General features: G+C 31.4%; 1 protein-coding gene across 1 annotated transcript in view; it reads left to right on the top strand.

Moving 5' to 3' along the window:
* LOC118183736 (uncharacterized) overlaps positions 1 to 17,827 on the top strand; it is a 93,818-nt gene that overhangs the window by 19,807 nt on the left and 56,184 nt on the right. Inside the window, exons 7-9 of the mRNA XM_035353335.2 lie at positions 2,743 to 2,809; positions 7,743 to 7,965; positions 16,356 to 16,492. Of these exons, the coding sequence (XP_035209226.1) occupies positions 2,743 to 2,809; positions 7,743 to 7,965; positions 16,356 to 16,492 (427 nt within the window). The remainder of the gene's footprint in view (positions 1 to 2,742; positions 2,810 to 7,742; positions 7,966 to 16,355; positions 16,493 to 17,827) is intronic.

Genomic DNA, 17,827 nt, shown 5'->3' with positions numbered 1-17,827 from the left:
CTTTCTCTACTTTTTAAATCAAATTATTGCATAAATTTTAATTAAAGCCATGTTAATTTTAACATATTAAATAGATTTGATTTTAAACAGTACAGCTGAACAAGAAAAGTAATTTGACAATAACAAAGTAATAACTGTGTAAAACTTCTACATTCAGTCATCTGAATTTTGCCGCATTTGTGTGATAACATGTTGCTAATGGGGAGAAAAAAAGGCAACATGTCGGTTGACAGTTTCGGGTTATTATAAATGTATCACTACATGAAAGAAAAATGTAAATTTCATTGTTGAGCAATATTTTTACAATAATAATTGTTTGGCAGCTATAGTTTGCTATGTTTCAGGTATGCATTCAAAACCTGTTTGGTTTGGTGTGCTACAATAAGTACAAGTTCTCATTGCAGATCATGGCAGCTTCACCAAATATGGATTTTTGTCATTTAATATTCTTGTAATGCTTTGTAAATTTAGAAGTTTCTTTTTATTACTGTTGGTCATATGTAAATAACTTTCATTTAGTTCTGATGATTCCTTTATGCCGTTTCAGTTTTCATGACAGCGTAATATAAGTAATCTAAGTTTATTAAGTTTTGGTAGGGTGAATTTAAGACAAAATATGCTTTAATTAAGAATTTAGTAATTAAATGTTAAAACATTAAATGCCATCTTCTATTGCAGAGAAGGTGATGAATAAATTCCTATGTCTAACTCTCTCATTTTGTTTTTCTGTTATTTAGAAGGGAAAAAAATACTAGATATGATGGTAAATTGTAAAATACTAAATATTTATAAAAAGTGTTAGGTCTAACAAAAAAGTTTTAGAAGTGTTACTGTGCCCAAGAGACCTTACAAAGTAGTAATATTTTAGTTATGCTTACTGCCACATTTTACTTAAGCCATGACATGGCCTGTTCCCCAAGTTAGATTCACCGTATTAGGCGGGAAGCAAGAAATCAGACAAATTTGGAGAGCTCTATACGTTTCACTTGCTACTCAGCAGTCCCACATTTACTGGACGACAGACATTTTAATTCTCTCTTCCCCACTGCTGAACTGCTCAACCAGAGTCACTACTCCTGGCAGTCAGAGATCATGCTAAGGTAGGGCATTATAAACCTGGTGGTTTGACTGGTCCTTTGCTACTCACCAGTACTGTTGTGGCTGCCTCGCTCTGAGGATTTATGCTAAAATACTAATCTGGCAGCTTGTGAACACACTGCACAGCTACTGGTACTGTGAGCTTGAGGATTTACTCCACCTTAGCCTGCGGGAAGTTGGGATTAAGCCCTTCCCCCACAGATTACATGGAATTGCCAGGGTTGTTTTTTTATCCCCACCCCGGTGCTGAGATTGGTAGAGTACAGATCTCTGCCACTGCAATAAGGGACTGCTGGAGCAGGCTACAAGGGGGTAGCATAATACTGCATTTGTTTGGGAGAGAAGTATTACAAACATCTATGGCTTCAAACTTAATTTGTGTTTCAAGTTTGAAATTTGGCAGTACAATTTCTGGCAGAATAATTTTTCACTTTCGTTTCATTAGGCATGTTTTTGAATTAACATCATTTACTAAATGCAACTTGCTTTTATTAAATGCAGGGTGAATTTTAAATTTTCTAATTTATATGCTTTAGCTCATGGATCACGCTGAGTAAAATATCTAACCTTTAAAGTATCATTGCTTTCAGGTAATATTGATCATCCTTTTGCGATTAGTGATGTATATGAGAACATTAATATAGAGTTTTATTTGCTAGTATGGAATTTGTTTTGTTGCTCATGGATCTTGGACACTTTGCAATCTTTAAGTCAATTATCTTACGAGTTTTGAATAAGCAGTATATGAGGGATATTCCTATTTCATTGGTTCCAGCTGTAAGATATATTCAGTGTCAAATATTCGACTGAGAATATCTAATAGTCATCAGACTGATATGTGAACTTGTGCAAGAACTTTTTAATGTTGTACAAGAACTTTTGCCACTGAACAACATTAGGTATAGCTAGCAACTGATCAGAACTATTGACTCTGCAGCCATTGGATGTAAATTAGATGGTAATGAAATATACTTGTTTTTTTTTAATATGTATAGGAATTGATGAACTCATATCATGATGAGTTAAATTCTAGCGATCTTGGTAGCATTTATCTTGAATGTGCATATGGATTTAATGATGATGCATTTACAACTGAAAAAATTTACTAAAAGTGAAATAAACTGGGAGTAGCAGTAAAATATTTTTGATATTGCTGAAGAGTTACAAATTATAGACTTGGATCCGAATTCAGTAAGAAGTTCACTATGTGGTTGATAATTAAGTGAGGTATTACAAGAAAACGTAAGCAAAGGAATGTTCACATTGCTTTAGATAAGTTTTTGCTGAAAGAGCATCGATTAAATTTTGCCTGTATAATTAAAAAATATATATTTATAAATATCGCATTTTATTTTACTACCTTTTGATTCTGTATAAATAGTTAAAGAGAACCGAAAATCAGATAGTGAGAAATAATTGGTAAATGAATGACTGTATTTTGTATGTATTTGTTTATAATCGATTAGCATAATCTCATTTAACATGGTATTTCACAGGAATTAATTAACCATGTTAAATGACAGATTCTTAATTTTTTTTAGCTCTCTCATGTCATTATAAATTATACAAATATTTATTAAATCTATGTCAAAAAGAGATTTTAGTTGTAAAATTTTTTAATTTTTGCTTTTTATCGCTTCATAGCGGAAAAAAGACCAAGGGAATCGTGCTTCACGAGCTCGATGTGAAACAACTTCAACCAGAGCAACAAGTAAGAAACATAAATATTTTCATTTAATTATTGTTGGAAAATATTGCATTAAAAACAATCAAACAAAGTAGTTAATTAAAGATAGTATAAAGAAAAAAGATAAATGCATAACCCATTGCATTTATCATTCTAACCCATTGCATTATCCTTTCTAATTCATGCATTAATAATTGGATACCCCCAAATACGACTTTCCAGAGGTTTTAAATGAATCACATATTGTGTACTGCCTAAGATAGGGTTTAATGTATAATAATAATATGATAATAGTAATATATAGATATAGATAGTAATATATAGAGATATAGTAATGAAATTTTCATTTGGGGGGGGGTCTGATATATTCTTTTTTTCTGGAAAGCCATATTGATGCTTTTGAAATAATATATCAAACATTGTACGAAGCTGTTATGTCATTAAACTCATTTTATACACCCACGAAGTTTTAACTAATTTTGTAAATTTTTCATTGTCTCAGTGCAGCCACCCTTTGCTATTTTCATTTATCTTTATTTTCCTCACTGCATTTTTCTGCTGGTTGTTCTTGAATCACCGCATTAAAAATATCTTAGTTTGATGAAACCCATGGAGCCTTCATCAATCTTTGATTTATTCAATCATGTCTCTATTTTCTTTACTTACATTTTCAAGCCTATAATATAATAAATATAATTTCAATAAAGTTTGACTTCATTGGTGAAATTTGCACTGTCAAGGAACAGTTTTTTCTGGTTTCTGAGTCAATATTAACCACTTGCGCTATGACTAAACTTCACAGTTGCAGTGCCGTGCGCTACAATATAACAAGCGGTAAAAGGTTTCATTTACGCCGCTCTGATCTGCATGTGCAATCCAGAGCTGTAACTCGAGAAATAAACAATCTCGTTGTTAGGTGACGCGTGCACCACATTATTTTCATTTTTGCGCACGGTTTAAGACAAAAGTATCTCGACGTGCGTGGCACGTCTTTTTAGCAAAAGTGGTTAAGCATCTAATTTCATTCAGTCTAATAATGGGGTTCAGTGCATCATAAATGAGTTTCTTCCAAGTTTTTCTTCTTTAGTATCAATCTAAGAACATTTTTAGAAGATGTTGCATGGATAAGTTTGTTTTTAATTTAGTAGACTTTTTTTTTTTCAGAATATTTTTAACTAGTACCTTAAAAAATGCTTTATTTTTCTACCAATAAATATATGTGTAGAGCTAAATGTTTTTAGCATGATTATGCTTAAGATGCTGCAGTATTGTTGGCGTTGGCAATTGTTACCTGTAGTTAAAATGTGCTCAGTCTCTGTACTGTTAGGATTAAACCATTTTTTAACCTTTTTGATTGTTAGCAACCCGTAGAAAAATAATTATGATGAGAATTTCGAGTGGTAGTGAACACGTGTTTGATTTTCAAGTGTTAAAAGATATAGCAAAAGACAATGTTAATTATAATTCTGAAACTTCAAGTAGTGGCTCCAAAATTATACTACCAAATAGATGACGAATGAGAATTATTGAAAGTGAAGATGAAGATTTGCAGGAAGACTTAGATGTGACACTTGCCCAAGTAAACCCAGGATGCACAAGGGTGATTATTTCCAAAGATATCACACCACGGTGAATTAAAAAATTTAAAATTTCTCTTTCATTTGCAAGAAGAAAGTGCATATGTATAAAATAAATTAAATTAAAAACATTCACAAGCGCAAGTAATAGGTTTCTTCAGGTTAAGAATTTGATGAATGCAGGCAAAAAAAAACTGAAAAGCTAGTCAAAAATACTCACTTAAAATAAGACTCCGTTTCACTTGATCTACTGTGAAAATGTGCCAGAGTTGCTGGTAGGCAGTGGTACAAAAATATGCGGAGCGCTAAGGGTGTTAAAACATTTAATCACATTTATAGATTCTTTTACTAATTTTTCACTCAATAAAGAAAATTTTAATGACTTTGAAGTTCTATGATGTAGAAAGAATTTGGTTACATTGGTAATATATCTCTTGTAATAATATAATACCTTTTAAATTTTTTCAAAATGCACTGTAGATCCAGTTTATCATAATAAAAGTGTCCATGCATTAATTATTCCAAAAAATTACCTTTTTAGCAGGGTTTGAAAAATGCTGTGTTGAAAAATCTCCAGATCTGTTTTTCTATTCTCTCTCTTTTTTTTTTTTTTTTTTAATGACTATAATTTAATTATTTGACTAACTGATAGTTTTGCTAGAGCTTAAAATTTTTACACTTTCAAACTACAAAACTTTGGATGGTTTAAAATTGCTTTATGACTTTTGAATTCTTTTCCCAAATGATTCTATAGTTTTTAAATATTTTTTATTTATTTATTTTGTGATTAAAGATACAATTCTATTATAGAGACCCTAGACAGAAACATCCCAAATCTTAGCGAAAACTGACTTGAACTTGCAAACTTTAAAGATTTTTTCCTTCATGTTCATGACAACCATATATTGAAAATTGCTTCATTCATTTTAGATTCAGTAACACTTTTTTACTGTTGGCTTATTTTTTTTATGCAAATGTTAAGATGGACTTACAATCTGGCAATTACCTAATGATGAAGAGACATTCATAAAATTGTTCCAAGACAGTGGAATTATCTCCAAAGAAAGACTTTGTTCCAATAATCATCTGTTGAGTTCTAATTCGACACTGAAACAGCGATGCAAATTATGATTATGTTGAGGAAACAAAGGATTGTGAATACAGACATGGTCTGATGTACCATGTTTTTTTTCCATACAGCTTTATGATTTATATGCTTGTGGTGTCAAGAGTTGACTCTCTTAGTTTTTGTAACTGGTTTGTCATTGCGATAAAAACATAAAAGTAGGGGTTCCCTGGACTCTACCAGTGGCCAAGGGGTTAAGACGACTGAATGTTGGTATGGTTTGGTCTTGAACCAAGGTGATTGGGCTGGCTGCATGGTTTTCTCCTTATGTAATGTGAAAATAAGTTTTCCTCAGAAAATAACTCCACGAAAGCATCCATTCGCTTAGGCAGATAGCCCTCGTGGCTTTGCCTTAACTCAGATAACTAGGTGCCAATCCCGATCATACAACAAAAACTTTTATGACCAAGATAGAAAGAAATATCACAGATGGAAGCATTTTCTTTTTTATTGTGGAAAAGAACACAAAACTTACAAACTGCAAGATGTTGGCTTTAAACATTTCATCATAAACTACACTTTTTTGGTCCTGACACTGGATCTGAAACAGAATGATTTGGGGGCAGTGTGAAACATCTCACCATCATTTAGAATCGTATATGATAGAGTTTATATGATGACATTTGCGTACTAAAAAGAAATGTTTTGAGGGATACTAGGAGATATTTATAATTGCATCTTTGCTGTTAAAATTAATCTCTTGTTTCTTTATAATCAATTTTTATTTTATTATTTTCTTGTCATTTCCTTTATTTATCTTCTTTAATTTTGAATAATTAGTGTGCATGTAATAAAATAATTGGGTATGAGAGTCTTTTATTTTTTTCTGATGTTTATTTGCAACAATATTTGTGGTTGTTACCATTTATCAATCATATATGTTGGCAACAACATTTATGAGTTATTATTCATAACTTACTCATTTTTAGTACCAACATTTATGATTTATCTATGGTACCCTGCTAATGGAATTTGGTAATGACCGAAGCTTCGCTAATGGAATAATACCAAATAAACATTTTTCGCACCTCCAAGATTCATTAAAAAAAATCTGATGTGGATACCACATGACTTCCTTGTACAGTGTATTAAGTTATGCACATTTTTTGCTGCACTTCATTAAAACTTGTTTCCTTGAGAAATTTAAATTCAATTAACCAATCCCTCAAGGCAAGTTGAAAATGAAACTAAAAATTGCAAATTTTGATATTAAATATCCTGGTCAATTTTTGTTGTACAGGAGTCAAACTTCTTGTATCTTTAACTTCCAATTTCTTTTATAATGAGCATAAATATTTCCCAAACTTTGCATTAAAAGTTTTGTTATTTTCCCAAAATTAATTGTTTTTTCAATTTGAAATTGATAAAACATGAATATTTTCTTCATTTAAAACTCTTCTGTAACTGGAAGTATGTGACTATGACTAACATTGTGAAAATAAAGGCCAGATAAAGGGGTGGGCAATAATTTTTAGGTTATTCAAGATACATATGTGTGTACAGACATCATGAAAAAAATAGTCGATATGGATTCGAGAACGATCAGAATGGATATTTATGTTGAAACCCGAATTTTTTTGTAATTGCAATACTTCCTTTGTACAAGTAAAAAGAGAGAAAGAGATTTAAAGGAAATGTACCTTCCTTCAGCTTTACCATGCTATGTACATGTATCTATTGGCATATTCATAAAACTTTTGGATCCTTTAATAGAAAAAGCACTGTTTTATTCCATCATTTTTTTCCCCTTAAACTTCTGAGATTCTCTTAATGGTCTTTTAAGGCAGAATTTAACTTTAGAGAGCAGAAAGTAATTAACTGGTGTCAAATCTAGTTGGTAAGGAGAATAATTAGGACTACTGATATTTTTCTTTTGCTGTAAATTGATAAACTGATTGATGATAGTTGCATTGCATAAGGGGCATAATTTTACAACTTGAATTTTTATTGTTTAAAGGGCTGAATTCTTTTTAAGGTGTAAGTCTAACTGTGTGATAGAACATAGAGTTTACGGTCTTCCAGCATAAATATTTTGTAAGTCATACTTTAGAAAGAAGTGTTTTTGTCAGCAACACTTGGATTCACTTTAGATTTCTAAAAATAATATGAATGTTTGAAACTCATTTAGCATTTTCACAGTTTATGCAATTAGGCTTACTCAACCATTCTTTCAGAATCATATTTAAGAACAAGTTTAAACTTAAAATATGTTCTTTTTCATGTTGTTGAATGGATTGGAATTTTCTTATTTCAGAATTATCTGTTTCATCTGCAAATTGCTCTGATTATTCAGACAAGCATTTAGTTGATTTATCAATACCATCTGTGAAAGTTAAAATGGAATTTGAAGTGGAAAATGAAAATACTTCTGTAGATGCAGAGAAGATGCCTTCTTTTTCTGATGCTGCAGTGAAAGATAATATTTTACGATCAAGTTTAGACTATATCAGGGACCATATTGATATATCCCCTTTGAGGTTAGTTTAATGAATCGTAATATTTTTTAAAATTTTTAGTTTTTCATATTTGTACTTTATAATTTTATGTTTGTGATTTTATTGTATGTAGTAATACAAATAATTGCATTTTTATCTTTTATATTTATAGAACATAATGTACTATAAATGTAACCCATAACTAAAAGGGTGCTTATTTTATTAAACATGCATTGTGCTGAAACAATTGTGATCTTATTGTGCATAGAGTAATACAAATAATTGCATTTTATCTACTATATTTTATCTATTGATTCAAATTTAACCCTTAGCTAAAAGGGTGCTTGTTTTATTAAATGTGAATTGTGCTGCAACAAGCAGTAGTTTTATTTTCTAATTTGGAACAAAAATTATGTTACAGCACTTTTAGTATCCTGTACTTTTTTCTAATATGTATTTGACATATAATAATCTGAAAGTTTTTTAAAACTATGGTACTAGCGCTACCATGGTATCTATTTTTAAAAGACGTAATGGAAAGTAGACAGTAGAAAAATAAATGCAAGGACAGTATGTCGTGTTAACTATGTATCTCAAATCTTGCCAAACTAGAAACATAATTATAATTTATATTGGGGAAAAATACTGTATGATTCAGTTTTTAATAATTTTATAAATAAATTGAATGATTTAATGCTAGGTATGATCTACAAATAATGATCAGAGCTACACCTGAAAAACTTTGATTTTTAATGCAAAATTCCTAATATGTTAGGTACAGTACAAAGTACGTAATCTGGACGACCATTATCCGGAATGATCTATAATCCGGACCTCAAAGCCACAAACTATTTTTGTATGCTTTATGCATGCCCATGCGCATTGAGAGGATGTGTCTCCAGATACATTAAAATATGCTTGGCATAATTTATAGCCAGCTACCGTATTTCATGGTGAGGACGATGAAGATGATAGCCGCAGTTTTCGGACAATCGCAAACTAAAGGCGAAATTTTCCAGTTATTGGATTTTGTAAAGAAATGTGGAGAGGTGTTAATAAATGAAGATGATATAACAGAAGTTTTTCATTGCAACGACAATGCCCCAATCATTAATCAATTAACAGACGGCAAAATCTGTAGTATGGTTCTAGATCCAGAAAATACTGCTTCTGATACTGAAGAAAGTGACAGAGAGGTTATTGAAAACGACAAAATTTTGATTGACAAGTTAGTCGGTATTCTTGACACAGCAATTACAGGACTTGACCAGTGGAACTTTGTAACTGAACAAGAAATTATGTCTGTTTATACAATTAAAGAGAAAGTATTAGCACAAAAAACGAAGCAACTTAAACAACTTGCATTGAAAGAAATGTTTAATAAAGTAAACAAATAAATATTAAGCTTTGTTTTGTAAATTTTGATACCCTTTACATCATAATTGCTCTTTTTTTCATAAATTACAGTTTCAAAATTTCAATTGTATAATTTCTGCATGCCATCTTACCAGATTTAAATTGATGATCTATAATACGAAAAAACTCCTAACGCGGAATCGCCGCAGTCCCGACGAGTCCAGATTACAGACTTTGTACTGTACTTGTTTTATAGTAACTTTCATATTTCAGTTACAATGTATCTAGCTTTTTCTATCTATTCATACTTGTTGCTGTTGTTTTTGTTTTAAGTGTATATTGATTAAGCCAAAGATGCCCAAAATTTATAAAGTAAAGACGTAAATTTGTATGTTAATTACTAAATGAAGCAGCTGCAAGGAAATTTTGGAGACATGATGAATCTATACTGTAGATTCTGTATGAAAAATATTTTTATTGCATTTTAAATAATAACATAATAATGTTGTGTGCATATGGGTTCATAATAATAGATTGAATGCACAAGTCCGATAAAAGGTTAATAAAATTTATTCTTATCACAAGAAATATAACAAAACGCTGGATTTTTCCACAAAGATATTAATACAATATCACACAGTAGTTATATTTTAAACTACTAAAACATTAAATAGAACACAATCCAAAGTGCAGAGAAAGCTAATCCAATCTCACTGCAAATTCGCTACAATCAACAACAGCTATCTAAATAGCTGAACTGTGGTGTTTCTCTCCGGCTCTTTAATGCTTTTTAATTGGGCACGAGAAAGTTCTGGTAATTTCTGCTTCTTGAGATTTCTGGGAAGCAAAAAAGTAGAATTATGGTTACAACTAACACAGTAGTCAATTGCATTTATTCAATTTAAATATAAATTATGAGACATCTATTAAATGTTAAATGCGTGTTCTTTTATATTTTTACATTTCCGGCATAGCTTTCTATTAAAATAAGTGTTATGCTGCATTAAACAGGTATATAAAACAATTTTAACTGTAATTCTACTAAAAAACAGAAAACTAAATACAAAATCTGTAACACTGCCCCCTTCCCAAGGACTGCGCATCGGGCAGTACAATCCCTGGACATGAAGCCAAACTTAAAACTAAGGCAGAAATGCAATAATAAGCATTACATTACAACAACATAAACAATAATTGCAATAAGTCACTTAAAACAAATCAAATACTAAATACAAATCAAATCAAATACAAAGTTAGAAACAAAAGGACCATGGTCTTCAGCTCTCTAGTTCCAGCACTTTGATTTCTTGTCACTCCTTTTCAATCTCATGACATTTCATTATCTGTCTTGTTCTCCGTGCTCTGGGATGTACTGCAGTTCCTTCATATGTGGCCTTCAGCACCACAGTTCCATCACTTTAGGATTGGTTTCTTTTCACTCCTATTCCATCTCAAGGCACTGACTGGTCTTGTCAAATCATCTGTTTTATTTTCCATTTCCTGGGGTGTTCTGCAATGCTGCTATATGTGGCTTTCAGTACCATATTTCCAACACTTTAGAGCCAGTTGTTCTCACTCCTACTTCATATCAAAACATTGACTTGTCTGGATAAATCATCTAAACGAGCCATCAGTTGATCCACTGGCTTGTGGACTCACACGGCTGTGACTGGGTAGCAATCTCTGAGTTGCTTGCTGGGCTGCCTCAAATTTCATGGCCTGCAGCAGAGCACGTTTTACATCTTTAACACCTGCCACTCATAGAGCTTTCTGTATTTCAGGATCCTTCTTGCTGTCTATAAAATATTGCAGGGACAGGATTTCCCTTGTTTCTGTCGGCACTCCAAAAAGGTGAGATGGAATAGCCTTTCAATATACTTGGCGAGTTTCTGGAATGTTTCCATGGGCTTCTGTTGACAGGTTTTAATTGAAGTCTACTGTAGTCTTTTAAACATTTCTTGCCAAAGCGCAGCTCCAACATGCCGGATAGAGCTTCAAAGTCTAGTCTCTGGTTTTCTGGAAGAGTTTGAAGAATATCCGCAGTGTCTGCTCTCAGAGGAGCGATGAGATACAGGCTTTAGCTTGAGAATCCCATCCACTCGCTTCTGCCACTATAAAATATTGTGTCTTATACACTTGTCAAGAGGTCTTCCCATCATATATAGATAGTTTCAGAAAAGAACGAGCAGGCACTAGTAAAAATTTAAAACCATCTGCATTGCTTCGTGCCTTTGCTATGAATTTCTTCAATGTATCAACTTCTTTGGCGACCGCAGAAACCCTGTCATCAATTTTTATTCGAATTGGTATAGAACGGTAGAAACTCTTGCTTTGATTCATTGCTTCACAGCAGAAACTCTCCCTTCCACATTCTTTGACAGAAGAAACTCTTTCTTCAATTTCTCCAATCCTATTTTCGACCTAGTCTATTCTGTCTTCCGTAGTCTCGAATTTGTTTTCTGTTATGAACATAAATTCTCTTTTTATTTCCTCTTGACCTGCTTCAATCTTTTCTTGAACACTTTTCATGTCTTTAACAGATTTCTGAAGATCTTTCATTTCTTCTTTAACAGATACTTCCATCTTTTCCAGAACAGCTTTCATCTCTCGTTTAGCAGATTGTTGACCCGCATTAATCTCTTCTTTAAAGGATGCTTGGCCAGCTTCCATCTCTTCTTGGAATGCAGCAAAAGCAGTGATGAGCTGTCTTAACTGTTCTTCCATCACTCTTGTGACTGGCCTTCAATCCCACTTCTGACATCAAAGTGTTGCGTGCATATGGTTTCGTTATAGATTGAATGCAAAAGTCCGGTAAAAAGTTAAAATTTATTCTTATCACAAGAAATATAACAAAATGCTGGATTTTCCCTCAGATATTCGTACAATATCACAATATCCCACAAAAGTTACATTTTAAACTACTAAAACGTTAAATAGAAAACAGTCCAAAGCGCAGAGAAAGCTAATCCGATCTCACCGCGAATTTGCTACAATCACCAGCAATAGGTATCTAAACAAGTGAACTAAGATGTTTCTCCCCGGCTTTTTAAACCTTTTTAATCGGTCGCGAGAAAGTTCTGGTAATTTCTGCTTCTTGAGATTTCTGGAAAGCAGAAGAGTAGAATTACGGTTACCGCTAACACAGTAGTCATTTACATTTATTCAATTTATATATAAATAATGAGATATCTATTTTTTAAATGTTAGCGCGTGCTGTTATATTTTGACTTTTCTGGCATAGCTTTCTCTTAAAATACATCTCATGCTGCATAGCACGGTGATATAAAATAATTTTAATTATAATTCTACTAGAAATAGCTAATTAAATACAAAATTCATAACAATAATAATAATATCTGAAGTCAGTACAGTTAACATATAACAAAACTCAAAAGAGAGTTATTAATATTTCATTTTTAATGAGAAATGTGCAACTGGGATTTGTGATTTAAAATACTAGTAATATGTGGCTCCAGGTTAAATATAGTCTATAATAAAATTGAGTGTAATTTTTCATTTGGTAAAATCTAAATGGTACTTTGATTTTTTTTTTTTTTTTGTAAAATTGTGAAGAAACATTTTAAAGATTATATCGCCTATACAGTTTGCACTTTTGTACACCAGTGATCTCACAAACAATAATAATGAGGATATTTTCCAGATAAATGTGTGTATCAAAATAAGATAATAATTTGTGCATTCCAAACTAATTTTTGAAACTTCATTTTTTCGAAAATCAGGATGGTTTCTAATTTTTCATATTGGCTATGTAAATTTCACTTACGTACCATAGTTAAAAAACTTTTGGTTTAAGGGGGGTTATAAGTGGTTCTGATTTTCAAATGACTAATATTATTCTTCACTTGTCTCAAAAGCTTTTTATTTGATTATATAGACTGCTGTATCTTCCTTTGATTTCATTTTACTGTATAATAATTGATTGTTTGCCAAATTTAGTTACTGTTAAAATTAGAAAGTAGGAAAAAATATGAAAATTAAAAACAAATGTTTGGTTGGTTTCCTATCTGATCTGGAAATGTGTACGGTACACTGTAGAAAAATTTAGTTACACGAGGAATGTATTTCACTGAATATGAAACAAAAGAAAAAAAAATATATATATTTAAAGCAGTCAAAATAATTAACAAAATGTGATTATTTTTAAACGATGTAAATATTTAGTTTTAATTCTTAGAAAATATAGTTGCTGCTTTTGAAAGTTTCCGAATTGTATTCTTGAAAGATTCTAACTTAAGGCTTCTGCTGTCATGAAGTTTGGCCACCTCTGGTATATAATTTTATGTTGCATTTTTATTATGAGCGTCTCCAACAGTCTGAGATTTTTTTCAGTTTTCTTTATTTCTGTATATTATATAGAAATTTAAGTTTTATTGAGAATTTACTTCATATATAGTCCAGATTCAACCCAAATACTTTTTGGTGATTTACAGTGCATTTTTTTTTAATATAACTCAAGAGCACATTTATGAAACTCTTTTGAATTCTTATTTATAACTTATATAAATACATTCATATTAATGCATCTTTCTTTTAACAAATGTAACAACTTGTATTTAATAGACAAATCTGAATGTGTTTCACTTCTGTAGTTGTAGTTTTAGTTGCAATTTATCATTTCATTGTTTAGCATGAATATAAACGTTATAATTGCTACTTTCATTTATTCAGACTATGCCAAGTTGTTACAGATAATTGAGGAATTCATTTTCTTTGAAACTTTTATGAATTATTCACCAAAATATTTTCACTTTTAAGATGCCCACTGCTGTTGCTGATCCAAGATTCATGAAGTTTACAAAATCAAAATTTTTTCAGAAGTGTTTCCTTAGGTATTGTTAAACTCTGATTTATAAAAGTATCTGCTTGATTACAGGCTGACAGTTAACTTGATCCCATATTGGAGCGTATAATTTCAATGCTTATTGAAGTATTTCAACTAGATTTAATATAAAAATTGTGTTGCTACCAGTTAACATATTTACAAATTTTAAAATGTGCCTCCTTTGGCATAGCGTTGATAAATTTGATAAAATTTCTTTATGGGCCACAATCAATCTTCTGAAAGTTTTCTTTTGTTTTTGCAAAGAATGTTATAGAGCTGTCAATATTTTGTTTGATTTAATGCAAACCCTTGTCTGTAAGGTAGATCATACAGAATGATCCATTTAATTAAAACTGATGTGTAAACTTCCAATTCTTGTTTTGTAAGAAAAGTTGTAAAATGTGTCTCATACCATTCTTGAGTATATTTAGCAGTGTGTACTAGTGTCGAGTTTTACTGGAAGGTCTATTTTCAATTTCCGAAGTGCTTTTTTGATGATGAATGTTTCAAAATATTCTTCTAAATGTTTGTTAATTAATTTTTTTAACCATCAATCAATGAAAACAAAAGTGTTTTCCCATTAAAATGTATCCCTTCTTAAATTATTATAGATTGGAGCTTTTGATTTCATTTTACAATAGTCAAAGGCTCAGATGCATTTGTTGACTAAGCTGTATCATTATGCTTATTGTGAGTGTTCAGATATGAAAAATTTCTGTTCAGAAAAATAAATTTCTGCCATCAGCCACCTGTGTTCTCCTAATTCTTGATATCCGGAACCTTGCATTTTTTTCCCTCCATTTAACATTGACTCTAATAATATCACTATAAATTGTGCATTATATTTGTTCCTGAAATTTTGTTTTACTTCAGCATGCTCTTTTTATGATTCTGTGGTGTCTTCACTGTATTGGCTTTATGTAACATTTCTCATTTACTGATATCTGTATAGTACATCTCATATCTGTATAGTACATGTATCTTTATATAAAATCTACTGTTATGTAAGTGTGCATACTGTTTATATAAAACCATCTAGCCAGTATGGCAGCCATGTAGTTTTATTGACATTGAGCTCTGCAGCACGTGAATAATATTCTGTTCACATAAACATAAAAAAGGGTTAGAAAGAACTTAAGTATATGCGTTTATGTATAAAATCATTTCAGCTGACCCCATAAAGAATTAAACCATTTTTCTGCTCAATAAATTTTTGACTTTTTTGTTATAGAATTAAAAAAAAATCCCATTTTCAGATGAATTTTATGCGAAAAATCAATTCATATGTGAAAAATAAAATATATATAGAGATAACAATTACATTTGCCCTGTAATGTTGGATTTTTCCATATATTTAAGTACAGATAATAAGCTTATTTTACATAAAATACCTGGTGATAATAAACATTTTACATAGCTTGATATTTCATATTTATTACATAGCTAGAAATTGTAACTGTAACTTAATCTGGTGTGGTCTCTTAAACAAGGAATGTTGCAGGAAGGATTTTTTTTTATGTGTTTTAAAACAGGAACGAACGAAAATTAAAGCATACAAATTGCAATAATTTGACATAAAAGCTATTTTATATGCTTTTAATAATAAGATTACAAAAGTTTATTAATTTGTAATAAAACTTTTAAGCAAAACCTAATGCAAAACAGTGAATCTGTAAGTGAGCAAATGTTTCACTATGAATTCAGTATCTCCCACCTTCCACAAAAAATAAATAGAAATCTGTTTTTCACGGTCATGGAATGCCATATAGAATCACAAAAAATAAATTAAATAATATGGGATGGTCAAAAACTAAAACTTCGCAAATGAGATGCCTGTATCACACACGAGCAGATCGGGCTGCACCAAATAAGGTTGCCTGTGTGATGTAGGAGCAAAACTGTTAAGCATTTAAAGTATGTGTTTTAACATATAAAATCATTGTCACTGATCCCACATCAATTAAACATTAATAAAATTGTTTTAATAATAACAGTAATAAAACTGAGTTTTAATCTTGGAGAAGATAATTTTTATTAAAATTCCTGTGGAATTTTAATAAAAATAATGTTGGAATCTGTTATTAATTGGATAAAAACTTTCTAATGTTTTCCCTCAGAGCACAATTCATGTAAATAAATTTTTCAAACTACTTAAGAAATTATTTTTATTACTTTTTTATTTGTATAAACTGTATAATGCAATTTAATTTTTATATTAAATTTGTATTTTCAGTGCAACTGTTGAAGACTTTGATGTGTCAGACATTATGAGTGATGCTTCTTTGGCCGATTTATCCATGTCTGATCTTGTTACAGGGGCAATGAGCCCACCTGTCACTCCAATAAAAACTGCTCCTCAGTCTCGCATCAGTAAGTTTTTATTATTATTATGCTTAAAAGTATTATAAATGAAATAATGTTTTGCTCTTATATGATCGTGCCTTAATGTACACTCTTAGACAAAAAAAAAAAGACGCACCAAGAAGGAGTTATCCGAATGGGACGAAAATCGGTCAATTCTACTCCAGTCAGTTGACATTCCAGTGCGAGTGAGCCTGACACCATTGCAAACAGGCTTGACGTTGTACAGAGGTCAATGGTAGTCTGCACAAATGGTACTGTGACCTCAGTCCCCTTTCTGTGAGCCGTCTATGAATGGTCCTTGCGGTCGCTGAAGTGCTAGTTGCACGTACAACTGATGATAATGATGCATCTGGGGCTGTGAGTGCCGCCCTGACGATTGCTCGGTCTTCATGTTCTGTCATTTCTTTAGGCCTACCGCTTTCTTCTTGACGCTGTGTGCAGCCATGGTTCACCCATTCCTGCCATCATCGTCTAATAGTGGGCATCGCTCCTGCTCAAATGTCGAGCTATTTGCCGATAAGAGCAACCGTCTTCTTTGAGCCCAACTACACGACCTCTCTCAAATTCCGACATCTGCGCATATCGTTCTCGCACCTGTATGCGAGGCATGGTTACTGTCTACCAGTAACAATGAAATTAGTACACAGAATGAAATTTGTGAAGAATTTATGATCTAGAATCGTAATTTCTCCTCTTAAATATCTTGCCTTTTTTTTTTTTTTTTTTTTTTTTGTCTAAGAGCGTATATACTCTGGCAACTGCATGAAATATGTTTTAATTAATTGATTTTTTAACTTATGTATATTTTATTATTTCAAATTCAACAGGTTAAGGAAAGAGAATACAGAATCTATGTGTCATAGATGCAAATTTAAATTATTGCAGTAAAAATAAGTACAATAAAAGCTTGACTATCTGGAAATTTTGAGAAATGCTGGACTCTAGATTACTGAGCTTTTAAAAAATAAAATTCGTGCTGGAAGAGTCAAATCAATGGGCTAAATATCCATCTAAAATTATAAAAAACACTCATCATATTTCTTACCAGCCTGAATATCAAAAACCTGCATTTAAAATTATATGAGATTTCGGGGAATGACTCATTTCAGTTATAAAAGTCAACATATTTCATAGGCTTTGACATGAAAGTAAAAGCTCTGATCCCATTACGAAATCTTACCGAACATGAAAGTTGGCAGAGATGTCACCAATCATTTTGGCAGAAACTTAAATGAAAAATCCATTCTTTATTTAGTTAGATAATAAAGAGATACAAATTACAGATATATCATATAAAAAAATTAAATCCTTTGTCAAAAGTTTCATGTTACATCTCTGTTT

The sequence above is a fragment of the Stegodyphus dumicola genome, chromosome 2, assembly GCF_044657685.1.
Source record: "Stegodyphus dumicola isolate Sdum_Otavi_A_Nest chromosome 2, ASM4465768v1".
Lineage (NCBI taxonomy): Eukaryota > Metazoa > Arthropoda > Arachnida > Araneae > Eresidae > Stegodyphus > Stegodyphus dumicola.
The sequence above is the reverse complement of the archived record's forward strand: the minus strand, read 5'-3'. Positions and strand labels throughout refer to the sequence as shown.